The 18532-nt window shown below is 37.7% G+C and overlaps 5 protein-coding genes across 5 annotated transcripts; 2 read left to right on the top strand and 3 right to left on the bottom strand.

Moving 5' to 3' along the window:
- Positions 1 to 1362: 1362 nt before the first annotated feature.
- PHYBLDRAFT_59860 (hypothetical protein) lies at positions 1363 to 3547 on the bottom strand (the record flags this gene model as incomplete). Its single annotated transcript, XM_018440571.1, has 7 exons — positions 1363 to 1425; positions 1502 to 1669; positions 2273 to 2335; positions 2410 to 2469; positions 2755 to 2837; positions 3030 to 3039; positions 3473 to 3547. 7 exons carry the CDS (start codon positions 3545 to 3547, stop codon positions 1363 to 1365), a joined length of 522 nt encoding a protein of 173 aa, XP_018294365.1.
- Positions 3548 to 4025: 478 nt separating this feature from the next.
- Positions 4026 to 5200, bottom strand: PHYBLDRAFT_98765 (hypothetical protein; the record flags this gene model as incomplete). The annotated part of the gene is made up of 4 exons (XM_018444072.1): positions 4026 to 4363; positions 4540 to 4795; positions 4914 to 5018; positions 5087 to 5200. Coding segments are annotated over 4 exons (813 nt in total), but the record flags the coding sequence as incomplete, so codon positions are not given.
- A 2526-nt stretch (positions 5201 to 7726) lies between these two features.
- Positions 7727 to 13665, top strand: PHYBLDRAFT_154955 (beta 1,3 glucan synthase; the record flags this gene model as incomplete). The annotated part of the gene is made up of 6 exons (XM_018433368.1): positions 7727 to 7796; positions 8334 to 10114; positions 10195 to 10395; positions 10491 to 13106; positions 13218 to 13230; positions 13322 to 13665. 6 exons carry the CDS (start codon positions 7727 to 7729, stop codon positions 13663 to 13665), a joined length of 5025 nt encoding a protein of 1674 aa, XP_018294363.1.
- A 459-nt stretch (positions 13666 to 14124) lies between these two features.
- PHYBLDRAFT_186235 (hypothetical protein) lies at positions 14125 to 16378 on the bottom strand (the record flags this gene model as incomplete). The annotated part of the gene is made up of 5 exons (XM_018439206.1): positions 14125 to 14262; positions 14341 to 14501; positions 14609 to 14668; positions 14731 to 14860; positions 14945 to 16378. 5 exons carry the CDS (start codon positions 16376 to 16378, stop codon positions 14218 to 14220), a joined length of 1830 nt encoding a protein of 609 aa, XP_018294362.1. The 3' UTR covers positions 14125 to 14217.
- A 605-nt stretch (positions 16379 to 16983) lies between these two features.
- On the top strand, positions 16984 to 18268 carry PHYBLDRAFT_35933 (hypothetical protein). The gene is made up of 5 exons (XM_018440065.1): positions 16984 to 17081; positions 17157 to 17267; positions 17436 to 17598; positions 17769 to 17849; positions 17995 to 18268. Exons 1-5 carry the CDS (start codon positions 17017 to 17019, stop codon positions 18127 to 18129), a joined length of 555 nt encoding a protein of 184 aa, XP_018294361.1. The 5' UTR covers positions 16984 to 17016; the 3' UTR covers positions 18130 to 18268.
- Positions 18269 to 18532: the final 264 nt, after the last annotated feature.

Genomic DNA, 18532 nt, shown 5'->3' with positions numbered 1-18532 from the left:
AGAAATATAAAAAAGTATTTTGATGGCGTACCCAAAAGTCTGTTGTACACATTACACATTACATACTACTTACTATACCTTACACCACTAACACAAACACAAACACAAACACATGTGTATATATATACATACAAACATACGCACACCCCACAAAATAATACCCTTTTGCTTATTATACTGTACTGTACTGTGCTGTACTGTATTGAATTATATTTCTATGCTTGGTGAATACTTGGTTGATAGTGTTGAACTTCGCTAGATCATAAAATCCTCATGAAATGCAGATTATATGGGTGAATCCAATTCATTGGTAGAAGATGCAGGCTCTCAAGACTAAGTTCACACGCTGAATGCAGTTTCATCTAGCTGTTTCTTTATATATATATATATATTCAAGTTAATAACAAGCGTATTTCTATTCAATTTTTGCTTTATGCAAGTTCCCTTTGCTCCCCTTTAACGTGTAACTTTTATTTATTTATTTTCTATTTTATACGTTATATTATATATTGTATATACATTTTTTTAGTTGATTAAACAGAGATCTTCAATTTTTCTATTTAGTTACCATCAAGAGAGAAAATGTTATCAATATCAGCTGTAATACAAGTACATTTAGTGTGAGTGAAATAACAATAGTAAATAATAATCATAATAACAATAATAGGCTTTTATTATTTTATTATTTAGAATTCACGGACCACTGTGTATATTTATTTAATATTAGTAACATAAAAATATTAATGTAATTTATACACAAACACAGGCACACAGGCACACAGGCACACATTAATAAAATACACAGATACATGTATATATAAAGAGAGAGAGGGAAAAAGAGCGAGAGAGGAAGAGATGAAGAGAGAAATAGATCATTTACAATACTGGAAATCATTAGTATTGTAAGTTCAAATACACTCTAACTCACACTCTCACACTATATCCATATACAAACACACACATATATATATATAAATATTATAATAATGTTATGTCCAAGATTGGGTCCTTCCAGATATAGTCAGATAAATACGCAGTTGTCAAAAGACCTGCCTACCCTCTTTTAAGACGTTTTTCATTCAGAAATCAACTGGAGTGGGCTGACTGTTACCAACTGACCGCGCTTTCCCGTTTATAGGTCCTATGATCGGCAGCACCACCGTTTCATGTTTTTATATATGTATCCATAGTTATTTAAAAACACCTTATCGTCAAATGAATTCACATCATCACCAACAAGGCTTTTTATTTATTTATTTATTTTTCATTTATTTCATTAATGATTATCAAACAATCAAGCATATAAAATATATATATAAAAGTGAATACATTTTAAGATGCTTTTACTTATTATCACTATTTCTATTGCTGCTTAATAATTATTGTCAATGTCAAGTGTAATCCTGCAGTAGCTAAAGCACAAAACTGCCGAGAAAGAAAAAAAAAAGAAAAAAAATTGAAATAAAGAGGTTGTCAATCAACAACTTATTCCTGACTTTACCTGACATGTGCATATATTATTTTTATTTTTGTATTTTTTTTTTATATCTTGAAGATCGATTCCATCGGTGTCTCTCATCCGTGGATTGTGTGCACTCTTGTGTTTCGAGATGCGGTCATCAGGTGTGGTTCTTGTCTTAATGTTGTGCATCCCTGCTACTTGAGAGCTCTAATCTGTTTTAGAGAAAGCGATAGAATTGGCCAACAAAAAAAGTACAAAAATATTTAAAATAAGGGGTGGGCTGGTGGGTTGGGTTGGGTTGGTTTGGTTTGGTTTGGTTTGGTTGAATGCGATGCATTATCACAAGAACAAGGTATCTACTGCCTTTCTATGCCTTTTTATCACAAACCCACCCACATATTGCACCTTACTCTTTTGACTGTTTTTAGAAATCAAGCCGGAATTCTCGACAGTTACCATTCATTCAAATATATATATATAGGGGAAAATTAGGGGGAGTGAAGGAGGAGTGTAGTCGAGTGGAGTTGAGGGAGAAAAGGAGATACCAAGAAAGCTATAAGGCAATAAGGCAATAAGGCAATAAAGAGAAAGAGAGAGAGAGAGAAAAGGACGGAATGTCGGGTCCGTGTTGTGTACTACGTGCCACTCGACTAACTGATTCTTTTTGTGTCCGAGAATGAAGTATAGACAGAATTCTAATTCTAGTGAATAAAAAAAAAGGGTTTTTTATTATTCAAATACATACACATATATATATTTAATAAAATAACACTCTCACTCACCAAATACCCTCCTCCCCCTCCCTCTCACCGGTTTTTTCCTCCCTTCTTCTTCCTCTTCTTTATCCTCATGGCAGTTAACTTTGCCATTGTTCTATAGACTTTTATGTATATATGTACGTATTTTGTTATCAGGGAATTATTATTTTATTTTTATTTTATTTTTACATCTAAAGTGGTATCCAGATTGAGATATAAATATGACCCAATAAAATCACTTATTAAAAGCTAAAAAAATATATATGTATGTGTATTTATATATTGGTAGCTACGATACATGTTAAACAAAAGATTAGATATGGTTTTTCTTTTTTTTTGTCAAATACTTTAACCAAAAGCAACAACAACAACAACAACAACAATAAATAAACAAACAAACAGCCAACAGTAAACAGCAAATACCAAATACCAAATAGCAAACAATAGTACCACAACACCACAACCAAAAGCTAAATAATGCTAATAATAATAATAATAATATTTCTTCTCCCTCCCTCTATCGTGTCGTTTTACTTTCAAAAATACCTTTATAGATAGTGATATGTTTGCCTTGTTTTTGTCATTGTTGTTGGCTTTTAGTACATGATTTGGCCTCTCTAATAAATATATAAATATATAACCTAGCAACCAAGTAACTTAGCAACTAATAAAAACAGTCATCCTTCTCCTTCTATATCCTCCACATATACTTTTACTTCTACTTTCCCTTTCACTTTCGCATACACTTTCATCCTATTCCATTCCATTCCATTCCATTTCCATTTCCATTTCCATTTCCATTTCCTTACTGTGGAGCAACTTTATATTAAACAAAAGGCACATAAACAAACAAATACACAAATAAATCCCTTCGAAAAAAAAAACACAATTCATATTATATATTATCTTTTTTTTTGTTCTCCAATACTTGCCATCTAAAGGGATTAGAGTCTGTAATCCCAAAGAATGCTCGTATACATATAAGTTACACCAAGATATCTCTTTTATAAACAAATTTATCTCACCACCCCCCACCACCCCAAAAAGAAAAAAAAAATCAGTCATATTCATTCTTGTACAATCATTTTACGCCAAGAGAACCCAAAGAAAGACAGACAAAGATGGAATGAGCAGGACTGGAGAATAGATCGAACCTTCGTGACTAGTTAAATTACAATAACTATGTTCTAGACAATAAATAAATCAAATTATTCATTAGCTATTTATTTCCCTCGACAAGTCCAACCTGTACTTTGTTAGACAAGCACACCAAAACACTGATCGCCACTGTTTTGGGTGGTCGATGCGAGTCAGTCACAAACACCATGTTTGTATGACATGGTAACAGTTTGGCATGAGAAGTTTCCTTACTCCCGTTATTAGTTTCTTTTTTTTTTTTAAAAAAAAAAAAGCCTTTTATACCCTACACACACATACTCATATTCACTCATTTGCTCACTATCTATCTTCTTCTTATAAATATGATATAAGAGTGATAAAGGATCCATAATAAATAACAAGATAAAATAACCTAAAGACTCACGCTTGTGAGAGTTTGGATTGTGAAAGAAAAAAATTGTCTATTTTTGATATTATTTTTTTTGGGTGTATCAACTAATATGTTTGTGCCTAAATGTACATCTTAAACTTGCTGCTCAGGCTGTGTAGGTTCACTGTTTGCAGGAATCAAAGGTTGGCCCTACGACGAAAATTATTCAGTTAATGATAAAATAAATAAATAAATAAATAAAACTTACTGTAGATGCCTTGGTCATCAAATCCCAAACAGTAAGCTTCATAGCTCTCATCTGTTCCTTCTGTGCTTCAATATCCTTCTTCATAATCTCATCTTGCTGTTGCTTCATCTGCTCATGTTCGGCAGCAAATGTCTCACGAATATTTTTTCTCATCTGATCCAGATAAGATGGTGGAGGTGCCTCAGTGGCCTGAGCAACACCACCGCCAGTACCGAGGAAGGATCCAAGGTTACGCTTTGTCTTTTTGGACGCCTGCTCCTCTTCCCACTGTTTTCTGTGCATGATTTCCATCTCTTTCTCTCTCTTGGCCCATTCAATAGGAATCTGCTTTCCTTCAAAGCTCTTCAAAATAGGTCTCACATCATCAGGGTTGGTAAGTGCAATAGCTAATTATAATTATCATTATCATTATCATTATCATTATCATTGTTGTTGTTGTTGTTGTTGTTGTTGTTGTTGTTGTTGTTTTAAATAAATAAATAAATAAATAAAAATTAATAACTTTAATCAAACATCATCTCACATTCTCTAAAGTAAGGATAATAAGAAAACACAAGCATACCTTCCAGGAATGGAATAAACTCCAAAAGTCCTTTGTCTCCAGGCTGTCCCTTCCAGGGCTTAAGAGGAATTCCGTTCTCAGGCTGCAAAGAGAATGCAGAAGGGTTGGAATCCATGATAATAACCTTGCTCAAATCACGGTTCAAGTGTGACAGATCCTTGATGTGTTGGCCATCTACATAGCGAGTCGACTCACGGTAAAGGCGGTACATAGAATACTGGTAAGGATCCAGCTTTTCTAAAATAGGAATGGCATTCTAATGCAATTATATAAAAAACACACGCACGTATACACACAAACAAATACTTAATAAGCCGCCACATGTATGTTCATGTATACATATGTACACAATCCTCAGAATAAACAATACTCACCATAGATGACTGTGAAGTAAAGATCACGATTTCATAAAATTGAGACAGGTAGGATAAAAAGTAGTCCACACCAGGTCTCTTTGCGTGACGCCATCCGTGCTCTTTCTAATGATCACAATATTTGGTTCATTATTATGTATACTTTACATGAAATGCTGTTAATTAATCCTTACATCCCAGGTAGAATAAATGAGAGTTTCATCCAAGTTGATCACAAGAGTATAAGGACGGCGATAGGGTTCAGGCAATGGATCAGGAAGAAGTTTATCCCACATGGGGTTGTTGAGTTTCTATTTGCACACACATGCACACGAATAAGTCATCGTTCTCTACCACTCTTCTCTTTTTCTCTCTGCTTTCTGCTTTCTGCTATCTCTCATCTCAATTAATTTAATCTTTCAGTATCCACTGCGCATTCGCCAATTCTTACTTCTTGGAACTCATTGTAACGATCGACACAACGGTGGTATGCTGCACTCAAAGGGTCCTTGTCTACATACTACACATACAAAGTGGTTGTCAATTGGATGAGTTTTCGATCAGAAGCTGCCAATATATACACAGGGAGAAGTAGTTGCTTACCCTATCTTCTCTACCATCTTCAAAGGGACGACCTAAAGTAAATCATCCAGGTACCCCGCAGCACAAATACACATACAAAAAAAATCGGGGTTCATTTTTTCTTTAGCTGTCTAAATTCACTTTTATTGTTGTTGTTATAAAAACTTTACCATAGTAGAAAAGAGCACCACCGGTAAATCCAACAACAGCACCAGTTCCAATAGCAAGAGGCTTTAAGAAACCGGATTTATCACCGCCGGCCTTTGACGGCTTCTTGTCACCCTTGGGCAAAGTTGACTTGTTCTTGTAGCTACCGCCAGTCTTTTGGGCAAGAGCTTCTTCAGCCAAGTTGTGAGCAGCCTTTTGAACACCAGGCTGTTCTGTACCAGCAGAATAAGCTCTCTTTGCGGTCAGGCCCACAGACTTTTGAAAACGTGAAATTGTCGATCGAAACATGCTGAATGAACAAGTTTTCTTTTAAAGCAACAGGGACTTGAAGGGCGCTTTATTCGATCGGACTCATATTTTTGGTGACGTCAACTATAGAGCCCTTCACGTGATTCAAGAGCTTTTTTTTATATACATAGATTATTATTATTTTTCAATGATGATCTTTATTATTGACAAGACAACCTTGAAAGGCTATATACATGAGCTGTCACGTGCTTGAGACTTGGGATTTGGTAATTGTATTATAAAGTAAGAAGATCAAAGAGAGAAAGAACACAAAAGAACAAAGAATTACAGGTAAATACTAATAAGCTCTGTGTATATATAATTAGATGTAGAGAACATCAAGAAAAATTCCAAAATAAAAATAAGAATTATATATATATATACACGAAAAGAGGGGGTGGAGTGAGGGATAGGATGAGGGGATGTAAAGTGGTATGGAAAGAAGGGATAGAAGTCAAAAATAAGTGGTCACAATTTGAACAATAAGCACTGTGTGTGTGTGTGTTTTTTTTTTATTTTGTGGGTAACACAACAGATTATTTTAGGCTGTGGATCTGTGTGCTTTACAGTTGTATATTCCACCTATAAAATAATGGAGATTTTATTTTTATTTTTGATACAAAAATCCAACGAAAAAAATAAAAAAAAAAATAAAGAAAAATTACTCGGAAAATAGTGTTAATAATCAAGTTTAAGCAAGAGGTTAAAACCAAACAAACACTAGAGAGAAACCTAATTATATAATTTTGAATACAAATTATATGTAATGTAATGCAATATATAAAACCACACGAGGACAATTATCGTAACCCAGTATCAGTCAAATTGGCTTTAAAACAATGAAAAAGACAAACATAGATAGATAGGATACACAAGGAAAAAAAAGAGAACAAGACGTTTTCTGTATCAATATTAGGCTGCCTTTGATCTTGTAAGAAGTCTAATAAGACAGGCAAGTGAAAATCCCAATAATGATAATAATAGTGTAAAGAGAAAGGTTGAATTGTAAAGATACGACATACCCTCAAGAAAGACACACGACAGATGTCTGTGATAACGAACATTTTTGAATCTCCAAAGGAGACATGTTTTTCATAAAGCTCCTTTAAAATGCAACCATCCATTTGTTTGGAGCGACATAAAATGATGCCAATAAAAAACAAACCGTCTTGGAAAAGAGAAAAAAGAGAGCGAGAGGGAGAGAGAAGTATTCACTAGACTATCGGTGCTCTTCTTTTTCTTGTTTTCACTTCACTTAACGTCATATATCTAATCTTTACCCTGTGTCTTTCATTTAACGTACTTTTCCTTTCTTCTTCTCATACAACTATTAATCTAAGTTTCACCTAATACTACTTGCTCGACCACCTACACCCAACAGCTCGACGACCGACTATGTCGTCCCAAGGTCCAGACAAACCTTCGTCTAACTCGCACACAGCACCCAACGCTGAACCAACACGACAAAGGTCGCGTACAAAGGCACCTTTAGACGACATCTCAGACGTTACTAACGCACAACGAAAAGGCAGCACTGACAGAAAAGCCCCTATTAAAGATGGAGATTTCCCTGAAATACGTGCCTATTATACAAGGTAGCATTGCTTTTTAGTTCTTCTTCTTTTTGAAAATATATATGCAGATACTTGATTGACTTTTACTTACCAAAAACAAATAAAAAACAACAACAACAACAACGACGACGACGACAACGATAACAATAACAATAACGACGATGACGATGACAACGGCAATAAAATAAAATAAAAATAAAAACTCATTCACATTCAATCAGTATGGTTCAAAAGAAAAACTCTAGTTCAGGTATCCCAGTTGCCCCACCACCTGCTCCTGACCTTCCAAAAGGTAAATGTCGTCTCGCTGGTCATAATCTGATCAACCAGTTCTGGAATGCATCTTGTCTGGATAATAAAAATTTCCGGACAAAGTCGATTGGATCGTGTAGTTTGCATTCTCAATATTAAAGACTTTTATATATTATATACATTGCTGTTATTTATTATTGTTATTATTCTACAATAGAAAATGCGATAAAGCTACAAGAGAAACCCATTAAGGCCAATAATGTAGATCAGCCTGCCCCGGTATTTCCAAACTCTATCCAAGCAAATATCCACGAAAAACAAAATCCATATGTTATCGACGTACTCGCCTCTATGTCTAACGGAGAAGACAACCGATACATGCGTTACGGAACATCAACAGACTCCATGCTGGCTTTATTAGAAAGTAAAAAGTACAAAGGAAACGCACACTCAGAGAGTAGTTCTTCGGTTCATAAACCAATACCTGGAGATACCAAGCCGTTTAGAAATACCTTGTTGGCCTATGGAGGCGAGGAAGGAGGAGAAGGAGAAGAAAAAAAAGACGTGCCTTACCCAGCTTGGGGTCCTAAAGACGCAATCCCAATCACCCCACGAGAAATTGAAGCTATCTTACAGAATCTTGGGCGAAAGTTTGGGTTTCAGAATGATAGTGTTCGAAATATCTTTGACCATCTAATGACAATGCTCGATTCCCGGGCTTCGCGTGTAAAGCCACAGATCGCAATCGATACTCTACATGCTGATTACATCGGTGGAGAAGGGGCAAACTACCGCAAATGGTACTTTGCAGCACAGATGGACATCCTCGACGATGAAGCCAATAACGAAAAGAGAATAGTTGAGGAAGATCTAGACGAAGCCCAATTACTTGAAAAAGCAGAAGAACGCTGGAAACTTCGAATGCGAGCCCTCACAAACGATGAGAAGATACGAGATCTCGGCCTGTACTTACTCATCTGGGGAGAAGCCGCTGCTGTTCGATTTACCCCAGAAACCCTGTGTTTTCTCTACAAGCTGGCGAGTGATTATTACTGCCACGGAGAATGTCCTGATATTCCAGAAGGCACATATGTTGACGATATTGCCACACCCCTTTATAGATTTTTTCGTGACCAAACTTACGAATTAATCAATGGCAGATATGCCAAACGAGAAAAAGACCACGACGAGATAATTGGTTACGATGATGTAAATCAATTCTTCTGGCACCCTACATGCCTCAGTCGGATATTGCTCACCGACGAAAAGACACAACTCGGAGACCTGCCGATTCACGAGCGCTGGTTACACCTCAAGGAAGCCAATTGGAAGCTGGCCTTTCGCAAGACTTACAAGGAGAAGCGTACATGGATGCATGTCTCTATCAACTTTACCCGAGTGTGGATCATTCACATTGTATCCTTCTGGTACTACGTGAGTGCCAACGCACCATCTCTTTACCTTGATCCAGACCCAGAAATAGCAAAGCTTGAATCGTCTGTCCAATGGTCCATTGTCGCTCTAGGCGGTATGATTGCTGTCATGTTGATGCTTATAGGATCCTTTTCAGAATACTCTTATTTGCCAATGTCCTGGGCCAATACAAAAATGATCAGCCGCCGTATTATGATCCTATTTGTCTTGCTTCTAATAAATGCCGGTCCGTCAGTTTACTGTGTCTTTCTCGATCGACAGAGTGGGATATCCAAACTGGTTGCTCTTGCCCAACTTTTGATTAGTATCGCAACCACTCTTTTCTTAGCAATCACACCAGCATCTCGTCTCTTTGTACGATCAACAAAAAAGAATGTTCGATCCACATTGGCCAATCGACAATTTACAGCAAATTTTCCGCATCTCAAGAAAATCGATCGTATCATGTCTATATCGTTGTGGATCCTTGTATTCTCTTGCAAGCTGCTCGAATCCTACTTCTTCTTGGCCCTGTCTTTCAAAGACCCTCTTAAAGTTATGAGCAAAATGAGCATAGAGAATTGCCAAGACAAGATTATGGGAACTTTACTTTGTACTTATATGCCCAATATCACACTCGCACTCATGTTTATGATGGATCTCGTTCTTTATTTTTTGGACACCTATCTTTGGTACATTATCTGGAATACTGTATTCTCAGTCGCTCGTTCATTTTATCTCGGAATTTCTATCTGGTCTCCCTGGAGAAACATCTTTTCTCGTCTGCCCAAACGAATATTTGTTAAACTGTTAGCTTCTTCCGATATCCAAATTCAGTACAAGCCTAAAATATTGTGCTCTCAGATTTGGAATGCTATTGTAATTACTATGTACAGAGAGCATCTCATAACTGTAGAGCATGTGCAGAGAATGCTTTACCAGCAGGTATATATAAATAGATATATGCATTTCTTTTTTTACATTTTCGTAGAAAGTTTATTAAACTAACCGATTTCATCTGTCAGGAAATTAACCCTGTAAATGGCCAAAGAACACTCAAACCTCCCTCCTTCTTTGTGTCTCAAGAAGACACTGCCTTTAAGACAGAATATTTCCCCCAACATGGTGAAGCTGAGCGTAGAATTCATTTCTTTGCACAGAGTCTTACAACTCCTATGCCTCAACCAAGGCCTGTAGAGTGCATGCCGACATTTACTGTACTTGTTGTAAGTATAAAATGTATAGAAATTTAACATTGGTACCACAAATATCTTTATTTATCGCTCTTTTCTCTCTTTCTCTTTACTATTAATTGTGTTAGCCCCACTATGGTGAAAAGACCTTGTTAACACTTCGGGAAATTATCCGAGAAGAAGACCAAAACACACGAGTGACTTTGCTTGAATACCTAAAACAACTTCATCCAGTCGAGTGGGAGAACTTTGTCATGGACACCAAGATCATGGTAGACGAAGCCAACTGTATTGACTCTGTAGAGAGTGGGGGCTCAATAATTGGAATGAACGAAAAGGATACCGTAAAGACAAAGATTGACGATCTGCCATTCTATTGTATTGGGTTCAAGTCTTCCAAGCCTGAATATACCCTTCGTACTCGTATATGGGCTTCTCTTCGATCTCAAACTCTGTACCGTACCATTTCTGGATTTATGAACTACCGAAAGGCTATCAAGCTACTCTACCGTGTGGAAAACCCAGATACCATTCATCGTTATCAAGACAATCAAGAAAAGCTTGAATCCGATCTAGATCGTCTTTCGCGCCGAAAGTTTAAGCTTCTTATTGCCATGCAGCGTTATGCAAAGTTCCAGAAGCAAGAGGCCGAAGATGCCGAGTTTTTATTTAGATCATATCCAGACCTACAGGTGGCATATGTAGAAGAAGTGCCACCCGAGAAAGAAGGAGATGAGATAACATACTACTCAGTCTTGATCGATGGGCGCTCCAAAATCCTGGAGAACGGTAAACGAGAACCTCGTCTGCGTGTTCGACTACCAGGAAACCCAATTCTTGGAGACGGAAAGTCTGATAATCAGAACCACGCCATTATATTCTATCGTGGCGAATTCCTCCAGCTTATTGATGCAAATCAAGATAATTACCTAGAAGAGTGCCTCAAGATCCGCAATGTCCTTGGTGAGTTTGAGAACCTCGAGCCAACCGAGATCTCGCCATATTCCCCAGCATGGCAGAACGTAGAGACCTCTCCAGTAGCCATTGTTGGCGCAAGAGAATATATCTTTTCAGAAAACGTCGGTGTATTGGGTGATGTGGCGGCTGGAAAAGAGCAGACCTTTGGTACATTGACGCAGCGTATAATGGCAAAGATTGGAGGAAAACTTCACTATGGCCACCCTGATTTCCTAAATGCTATTTTTATGACAACTCGTGGAGGTGTCAGTAAGGCACAGAAGGGACTTCACTTAAACGAAGACATTTACGCAGGCATGAATGCGTTCACACGTGGTGGCAGAATCAAGCACACCGAGTATTTCCAGTGCGGAAAGGGCCGTGATCTTGGTTTTGGGTCAATTCTCAACTTTACAACCAAGATTGGTACGGGTATGGGTGAACAAATGCTGTCTCGAGAATATTATTATATCGGCACCCAGCTCCCATTGGATCGTTTTCTGACATTCTACTATGCTCATCCCGGATTCCATATCAACAACATATTTATCATTCTGTCTGTGCAGATGTTTATGCTTGCGTTACTGTTTATTGGTGCAATGGGATCTACACTTTTGGTGTGTGAATACAATGCAGATGCTCCACCTGATGCCCCACTTATACCCGCTGGATGTTACAATATGGTTCCAATCTTTGAGTGGGTCAAGCGTTGTATTCTATCCATTTTTGTCGTCTTCTTTGTATCTTTCTTACCATTGTTTCTCCAAGAGCTGACAGAACGTGGCTTTTGGCGTGGTCTGACTCGACTTGGGCGGCACTTTGTCTCGCTTTCACCTCTGTTTGAGATTTTTGTGACCCAAATTTACACAAATTCTGTTCTAGAAAATCTTGTATATGGCGGTGCTCAGTACATTGGTACCGGCCGAGGATTCGCTACTTCGCGTATTCCATTCTCAGTGCTGTATTCTCGATTCTCTGGTGCGAGTGTGTATCTTGGTGCCCGCAATCTTCTCATCATGCTTTTTATATCTCTGGCCGTTTGGATCCCGCACTTGATTTACTTTTGGTTCACCGTGATTGCCTTGATTATCTCTCCGTTTGTCTTCAACCCCAACCAGTTTGCACTTATCGATTTTTTGGTAGACTACCGAGAGTTTATTCGATGGCTTTCAAGAGGAAACTCAAAGTCGCACAAGAGTTCTTGGATCAATGAAACAAGGTCGCTAAGAACGCGTATCACGGGGTACAAGCGGCGTCTGACTGAAAATGCAATTGTTACCAGCGACACTCCAAGAGCCCGTATCGGATCAGTGTTTTTTTCTGAGATTGTCATTCCACTGTGCAATGCAATCCTGTGCGTTGTTCCATACGTATTTGTCAAAAGCTTTGATCCAGATGACAGTGCTCTGCCTAGTACTGGCCCCAGTGGTTTGATTCGTATTGGAGTATTAGCCTTTGCGCCCATCCTTTTGAATGCAGGTGCACTTGCCATCTTCTTCTTTGTTTCTATTTCACTTGGATCTATACTGAGTCTTTGTTGTGTAAAGTTTGGCTCGGTCATGGCTGCTCTAGCGCACGGATGGTCTGTGTTAAATTTGATAATAATTTTCGAGGGACTGATGTTGCTTGAGGACTGGAAGTTACTCAATATTGTTTTGGGGCTTATATCTATGGTGGCTCTTCAAAGATTTGTTCTTAAGGTGTTCACTGTTATGTTCTTGACACGTGAATTCAAACATGATGAATCCAATCGTGGATGGTGGACTGGAAAGTGGTACGGCCGTGGGGTAAGTTGTTTAAGCTTTTTATTTTATTTTAATAATAGATGTCCTCCGTGTGCCATGATTTAACATTTTTGTATTCTTGCTTTATGTTCTGTATTTTTCCATTATTATCAGCTTGGATGGCATGGTAAGCTTTTTTTCTTCTAATATTCTAGACATTTGTGTTATTTAAATTAATATATATACAAGAACCTTATGGTATACTAACTACTTTATAGCCATTTCACAGCCTCTTCGAGAATATCTATGCAAGATAGTAGAAATGAGTGAATTTGCAGTCGATTTTGTCCTCGGGCACTTTATACTATTCTTCCTGTCTGTGTTCTGCCTTATTCCGTACATAAACACAGCCCACTCTCTTATGCTTTTCTGGCTGAGGCCAAGTAAGCAGATCCGGCCACCAATCTGGACAGCCAAGCAGGTTCGCACGCGTAAAAAAATTGCAATTACATATGGTATCTTGTTCCTTGGCCTCTTTCTCTCGTTTACTGGCCTTCTTGTTGCACCCCTCATCCTTGGCAAAGGTCTCAAGCTTGTCAACACACGCAAGCTTCCTATTTAGAGCTTTATAGAACGCATTTGGTTTCTTCTTGTCTTTTTCTTTTTTTTTTCGTTTTGTTTCTCTCTCTCTTTCTCTCTCTCAAACTTATGTCAAGTACTATCACTATCTATTATAGTATAACTAATTCTAGCGTTTGAAGACCAAAAACAAATTACATACGCAACCCACAAATCTTAAAATAAATATTTATATAATCATCGTCTTGCATTCTACCAAAGGCAATCATAGTCTCCCCTTCTTCTTCTATTTCTTTGTTCTTCTTTTACTAAGTAAATGTAATCTAATGTTTGTACAAATACAACCTTTTTTCCCCTTTGTCTTGTTTATTATATCTAATCAAATAATATATATATATGTATGTAGGTGAGTGAGTGAGTGAGTGGGTGGGAGTTTTTGTAATAAGCAAGTGTAAGCACATAATATAAACATGCATGAAAAAAAAGGTAGAGAAAAGCAAATGGTTGGGAAGGAAGGATCTCTTTTTCTTCTTCATTTTTTTTTTACTTGAAATCACAAGAGTACTTGGAGGGTCATCAACTTGGAGCAAATCATCTAGACTACCTCAATAGATTGCATGATCTTAACGGCAATTTCAAACTAAATTAAAAAAAGAAAGAAAAAAATTAGCCCAGTTTTCATTTAACATATCAGAAATAAAGAATACCGATAACTTACACATGCAACAATTACAGCAACAATGATAAGATAGATAATAATCAAAGTTTGGTATTCAACGCCAAAATTTGTCAAATGGTCTCTCAGCATAGAAAGTAAATCTGAAATCACTCGAAGTCTGTCGTTCAAGATTTGAGCACGCTGAGGTACCTCAAGGTAATCTGTGAAAAGTAAAAAGTTAATAATATGTAGGTTAGGAAAGGAGGGAAAGGAGGGAATCACATTATTTGTACAATATTTCATCTGGAGGAGCAAGGGGATGTCATACCTCGAATTGCATTGTACATTGGCTGTAATGCAGGTTCAGACCAAAAGATCTCGGGTGTGTCTAAGAGTATCATTAGTAAAGTTTCCTTGTATTTCAGAGGATTAATTGTAAATCTTCCTCACCAAGCACATTGGACACCAGATTTACATTCATACGTAAGTTGAACAACTGTCCATTAATCTTTGTAATTTCTGTACGGTTCTTATCCAACCGACCAGTCTGAGCCATTTCTTTAGGCAGATGTTTTGTATCCTATTAAAAAAAATCCGGTCTCAATATACAATATCTAGAACCCAATAGGAAGCCACCTTCTTATTTCTTGTTTTCTTCTCTTACTTCGATAGTCTTGTCCATGATATCCTCATAACGAGCAAGAACAGCACTTTGAGACAGTCCATGAGACAAGGTCAACTTTATCATATGATTTCCTGTCTTGAGAGTAATCATGTCGTTAAAGATACGAGGTTTCAACTGTGATGTATCATATTGGAAGTGCATTTCCTCAATCTGCATATCCTCGTCCGGGTTATCTCTGAAAGGTCGTACTGAAAAAGGAGCCAGATCCTCAAGGGTCAAGAGTTCTTCGGCACGGCGAAAGTTCCAAAACACAACCACACCATAATCGAAGATAAATATTTCTCCGCCGGTAAAAGGCTTCTTTGGTGGTCCATTGGGAGCTACCTGTACTTGTGGGGGGTGTTCAGATAGACCAGGAGTATCTGTCATGTTCGCAAGTGGAGATACGGGTGCTGAGACCGACTTTTGTTGAGACGAAAAGTAATCGTTCTGCTCATTGAGGTATTCATCCTTTACTTGTGGGGTTTGATCACCATCACCATTCCCATAATTTTCAAACTTATCCGGATTGTAACTCTGCCCATCCTCTTCTCTTTCCTTTATTACATCCATGTGTTCAGCATGAACTGGTTCGGAATTTTGTTCAATGCTACTCAATTGTCGTTCAGGCATAGATACTGCACTACTCACCGAAGGTCTACGATCGTAGTTTTCGGGGTACGAGTGTCCTGAGCGTCCGTGCTCGGGTACATTCTCATCTTGCTGATAATGGTCTTCGTCATAATTCATCTCCTGCTCTTCTACAGGTGTCTGGGCAGGCACTGGTGCTGAGCTACGTACTCGGATATTATAAAAATTGTCTTTGCCAGGTCTGAGTGTTCTGAGTGGGAAATGGTAAGCAGCATAAAGACATTCATCGTAGAGTCGAGGAGTGACGTGGTGGTGTTCACGCAGAAAGGGACGCAAGCGGTCAAGATCGTATCCATCGCCTGTGCAGTAGGCTGCTACCCGAGGAAGGATTGCCAGATCACGCTCATCCTTTGTCATGCGTTCTGCAGCAGTGCGGGATCCAAATGTCCACTCGACCGGCAGAGGAACACCCCCCTGTGGTTGCTCACGCCAGACTTCACGTTCGAATGGAATATGGTCACCTTGCTGTTCATGGTCGGGAACAAAATGGTAATCGCCATCGATCGGAAGAGTAGCTTGCATCGTTGATTCAGCCTCTGTAGAGGCCTGAGGGAACAAAACCAGCTTCTGAGACACCTTTGTGCTTCTCAATGGTTGATTTGCCTTTACACGTGCTGTGTTTGGCAGCAGGAGATTAGGACTACTATGAACAGTTTGAGGAATTGGGTTGTTTTTGAGAACTTGTTTGGAGATTGCTGAGGATCTGGATTGTCTGACTGGGCCATGTGATCCAGATGCCTGTTGTTTTAGAAAGGCCTCTTCGGCCGCTTTCGATCGAGACATGGTGCGCCGAAAGTATAGAATAAGTTCAAAATTCTGCGTGTCTGTGTCTGTTTCTGTGTCTATATATCTGTTTCTGTGTCTGTGTGTTTGTGTCTTCCTTTGACAAATTCACGTGACTTATTGTCTTTTTATGCATCATCATGTCTTCTTTGATTATTGAAACACAAATAACCGAAACTGATTGGACTGTTTGCTCATTGTTAGGCTGTAAGATACAATTTATTGTAGTCAATAGTACTTCATTTGTTTTTTTAGGGCACAATACTTGTCTTTGGCTTTTAGTATATTATTCTTATGTAGGCGTTTCCGTCCTTTCCTCTCACACACACACACAGTTTTACATGTATATATATATAAATGATACCAAAAAAAAGGGAGTTACAAAGACTTGACGCGCATACACACCTCTCTATTTCTCTGCGTGTGTGTGATTTCCAAATAAGGAATACTTTTGTTGTTATTTTATTTTTTGGCAAGAGTATAAATGCCTTTTGGACAACGCCATTGCCAGACAATTGCATAAATATCGTGCACGTGATGCGGGAAATGAAAGATCAATATATTTAGTTCCTGTTCATCTTCTTGTTGAGAACGAAAGCAAAAATAACAACAGCACAAATTACATCTCTTCAGCAAATATGGGATTACTTACTATTCTAAAGAAGAACCGACAAAAGGAGAAAGAGATGAGAATCCTGATGTTGCAAGTACCCAAATCCCTTCTTTCACCAGCAACAAACAGAAATTTGGTTATGATGAGTTAATTTGTGCGATTCAGGGGACTTGACAATGCAGGCAAAACCACCATCTTGAAGCGTATTAATGGTGAACCAATTGACACAATTTCACCTACACTTGGGTTCAACATCAAGACACTTGAACATGAAGCGTAAGTAGCAAATATATATACAAAGAAAATAGTAAAAATAATTAAATAAGCAAGATGTTTGAAATTCTCAAATTGAATGTTTTGTTAATAAACTTTTATTAATCAAAAATATTAAATAATGATACTAACAAAAGAAAAACGATATAATATATTTTATATATTTAAAAGATACAAACTCAATATTTGGGATGTTGGCGGGCAAAAGTCAATTAGATCTTATTGGCGAAACTATTTTGAGCAGACGGATGCACTGGTTTGGGTTGTTGACTCTGCAGATCGTCTCAGAATGCAGGATTGTAAGCAGGAATTAAGCTTGCTGCTGCAAGAAGAGGTAATAATTATAATAAGATATAAATATAAATGTAGATGTAAATATAACTGATAACCTTCTTCGGATCGATTTGGTTTGGCTTGGTTCGGATTGGACTAAGTGTGCATTGCGTGTAAATATTAAATAAACATTCATCATTAATCATCATCATTATCGTGTATTACTATTAGAGATTGGCGGGCGCCACCCTATTGGTCTTTGCAAACAAACAAGATTTAGCAGGCGCGCTCTCAGAACAAGATATTCGAATGGTGAGTGAAGATAAGAATAAAAATAATATTTAAGCAATTTGATGTGTAAAAAAAGACAAAATCAAACCAAAACAAAAGCAATACAAAAGAAGTATATATTGATATAAAAAGGAAAAACAAAAACAACAATCCAAAAAAAAACAAGGCGCTTGGATTAGATGATATCAAGAGTCACCATTGGGCCATTATGGCCTGTAGTGCTGTAACAGGAAATAATCTTCTAAAGGGTATGGACTGGATTGTCAGCGACGTCGCTTCCCGAATTTACATGCTAGATTGAACAACAAAAAACAGCAACACAAGTAACAGCAGAAGCAAGAAGAGTAACAGCAGCAGAAACAACAGCAAAAAAAAACTTTTTTTTTCTTCTTTTTTTTTTAAAAAAAAAAGCTTATAAAAACAGAATTGGAGAGCAAGTGAAATGAGCTACAGTAGGAGGTAGTAAAATATTGAAGGAATAAGAAAGTGAATTTCGGTTAAAGATAGATAAAAATGAAAAGAACAAGAGGAACAAGGAGGACATGCTTGCAAGAACAGTGAAATCATACAAAAGAACAAAAAGAACCGAAAAAGAAGAATATGTGTGTGTGTGTGTGTTTTGGTGTGCAATTTTGGGACGTTGTGAGGTTGTATTGTGTTGTGTTGCGTTACGTTGTGTATGTGTGTGTGTATGTGTATGTGTG

This window comes from Phycomyces blakesleeanus, assembly GCF_001638985.1.
Source record: "Phycomyces blakesleeanus NRRL 1555(-) unplaced genomic scaffold PHYBLscaffold_6, whole genome shotgun sequence".
NCBI lineage: Eukaryota > Fungi > Mucoromycota > Mucoromycetes > Mucorales > Phycomycetaceae > Phycomyces > Phycomyces blakesleeanus.
Note: the sequence above shows the minus strand (reverse complement) of the source record. Positions and strands in the feature narration are given on the sequence as shown.

Excerpts from the sequence above, each read along its gene's own strand:
- PHYBLDRAFT_35933 (XM_018440065.1), top strand. The coding sequence starts at position 17,017 with ATGGGATTACTTACTATTCTAAAGAAGAACCGACAAAAGGAGAAAGAG. Across the intron at positions 17,599-17,768 it reads GCTTGCTGCTGCAAGAAGAG|AGATTGGCGGGCGCCACCCT; the intron begins GTAATAATTATA and ends TATTACTATTAG. Across the intron at positions 17,850-17,994 it reads CAGAACAAGATATTCGAATG|GCGCTTGGATTAGATGATAT; the intron begins GTGAGTGAAGAT and ends AAAAAAAACAAG.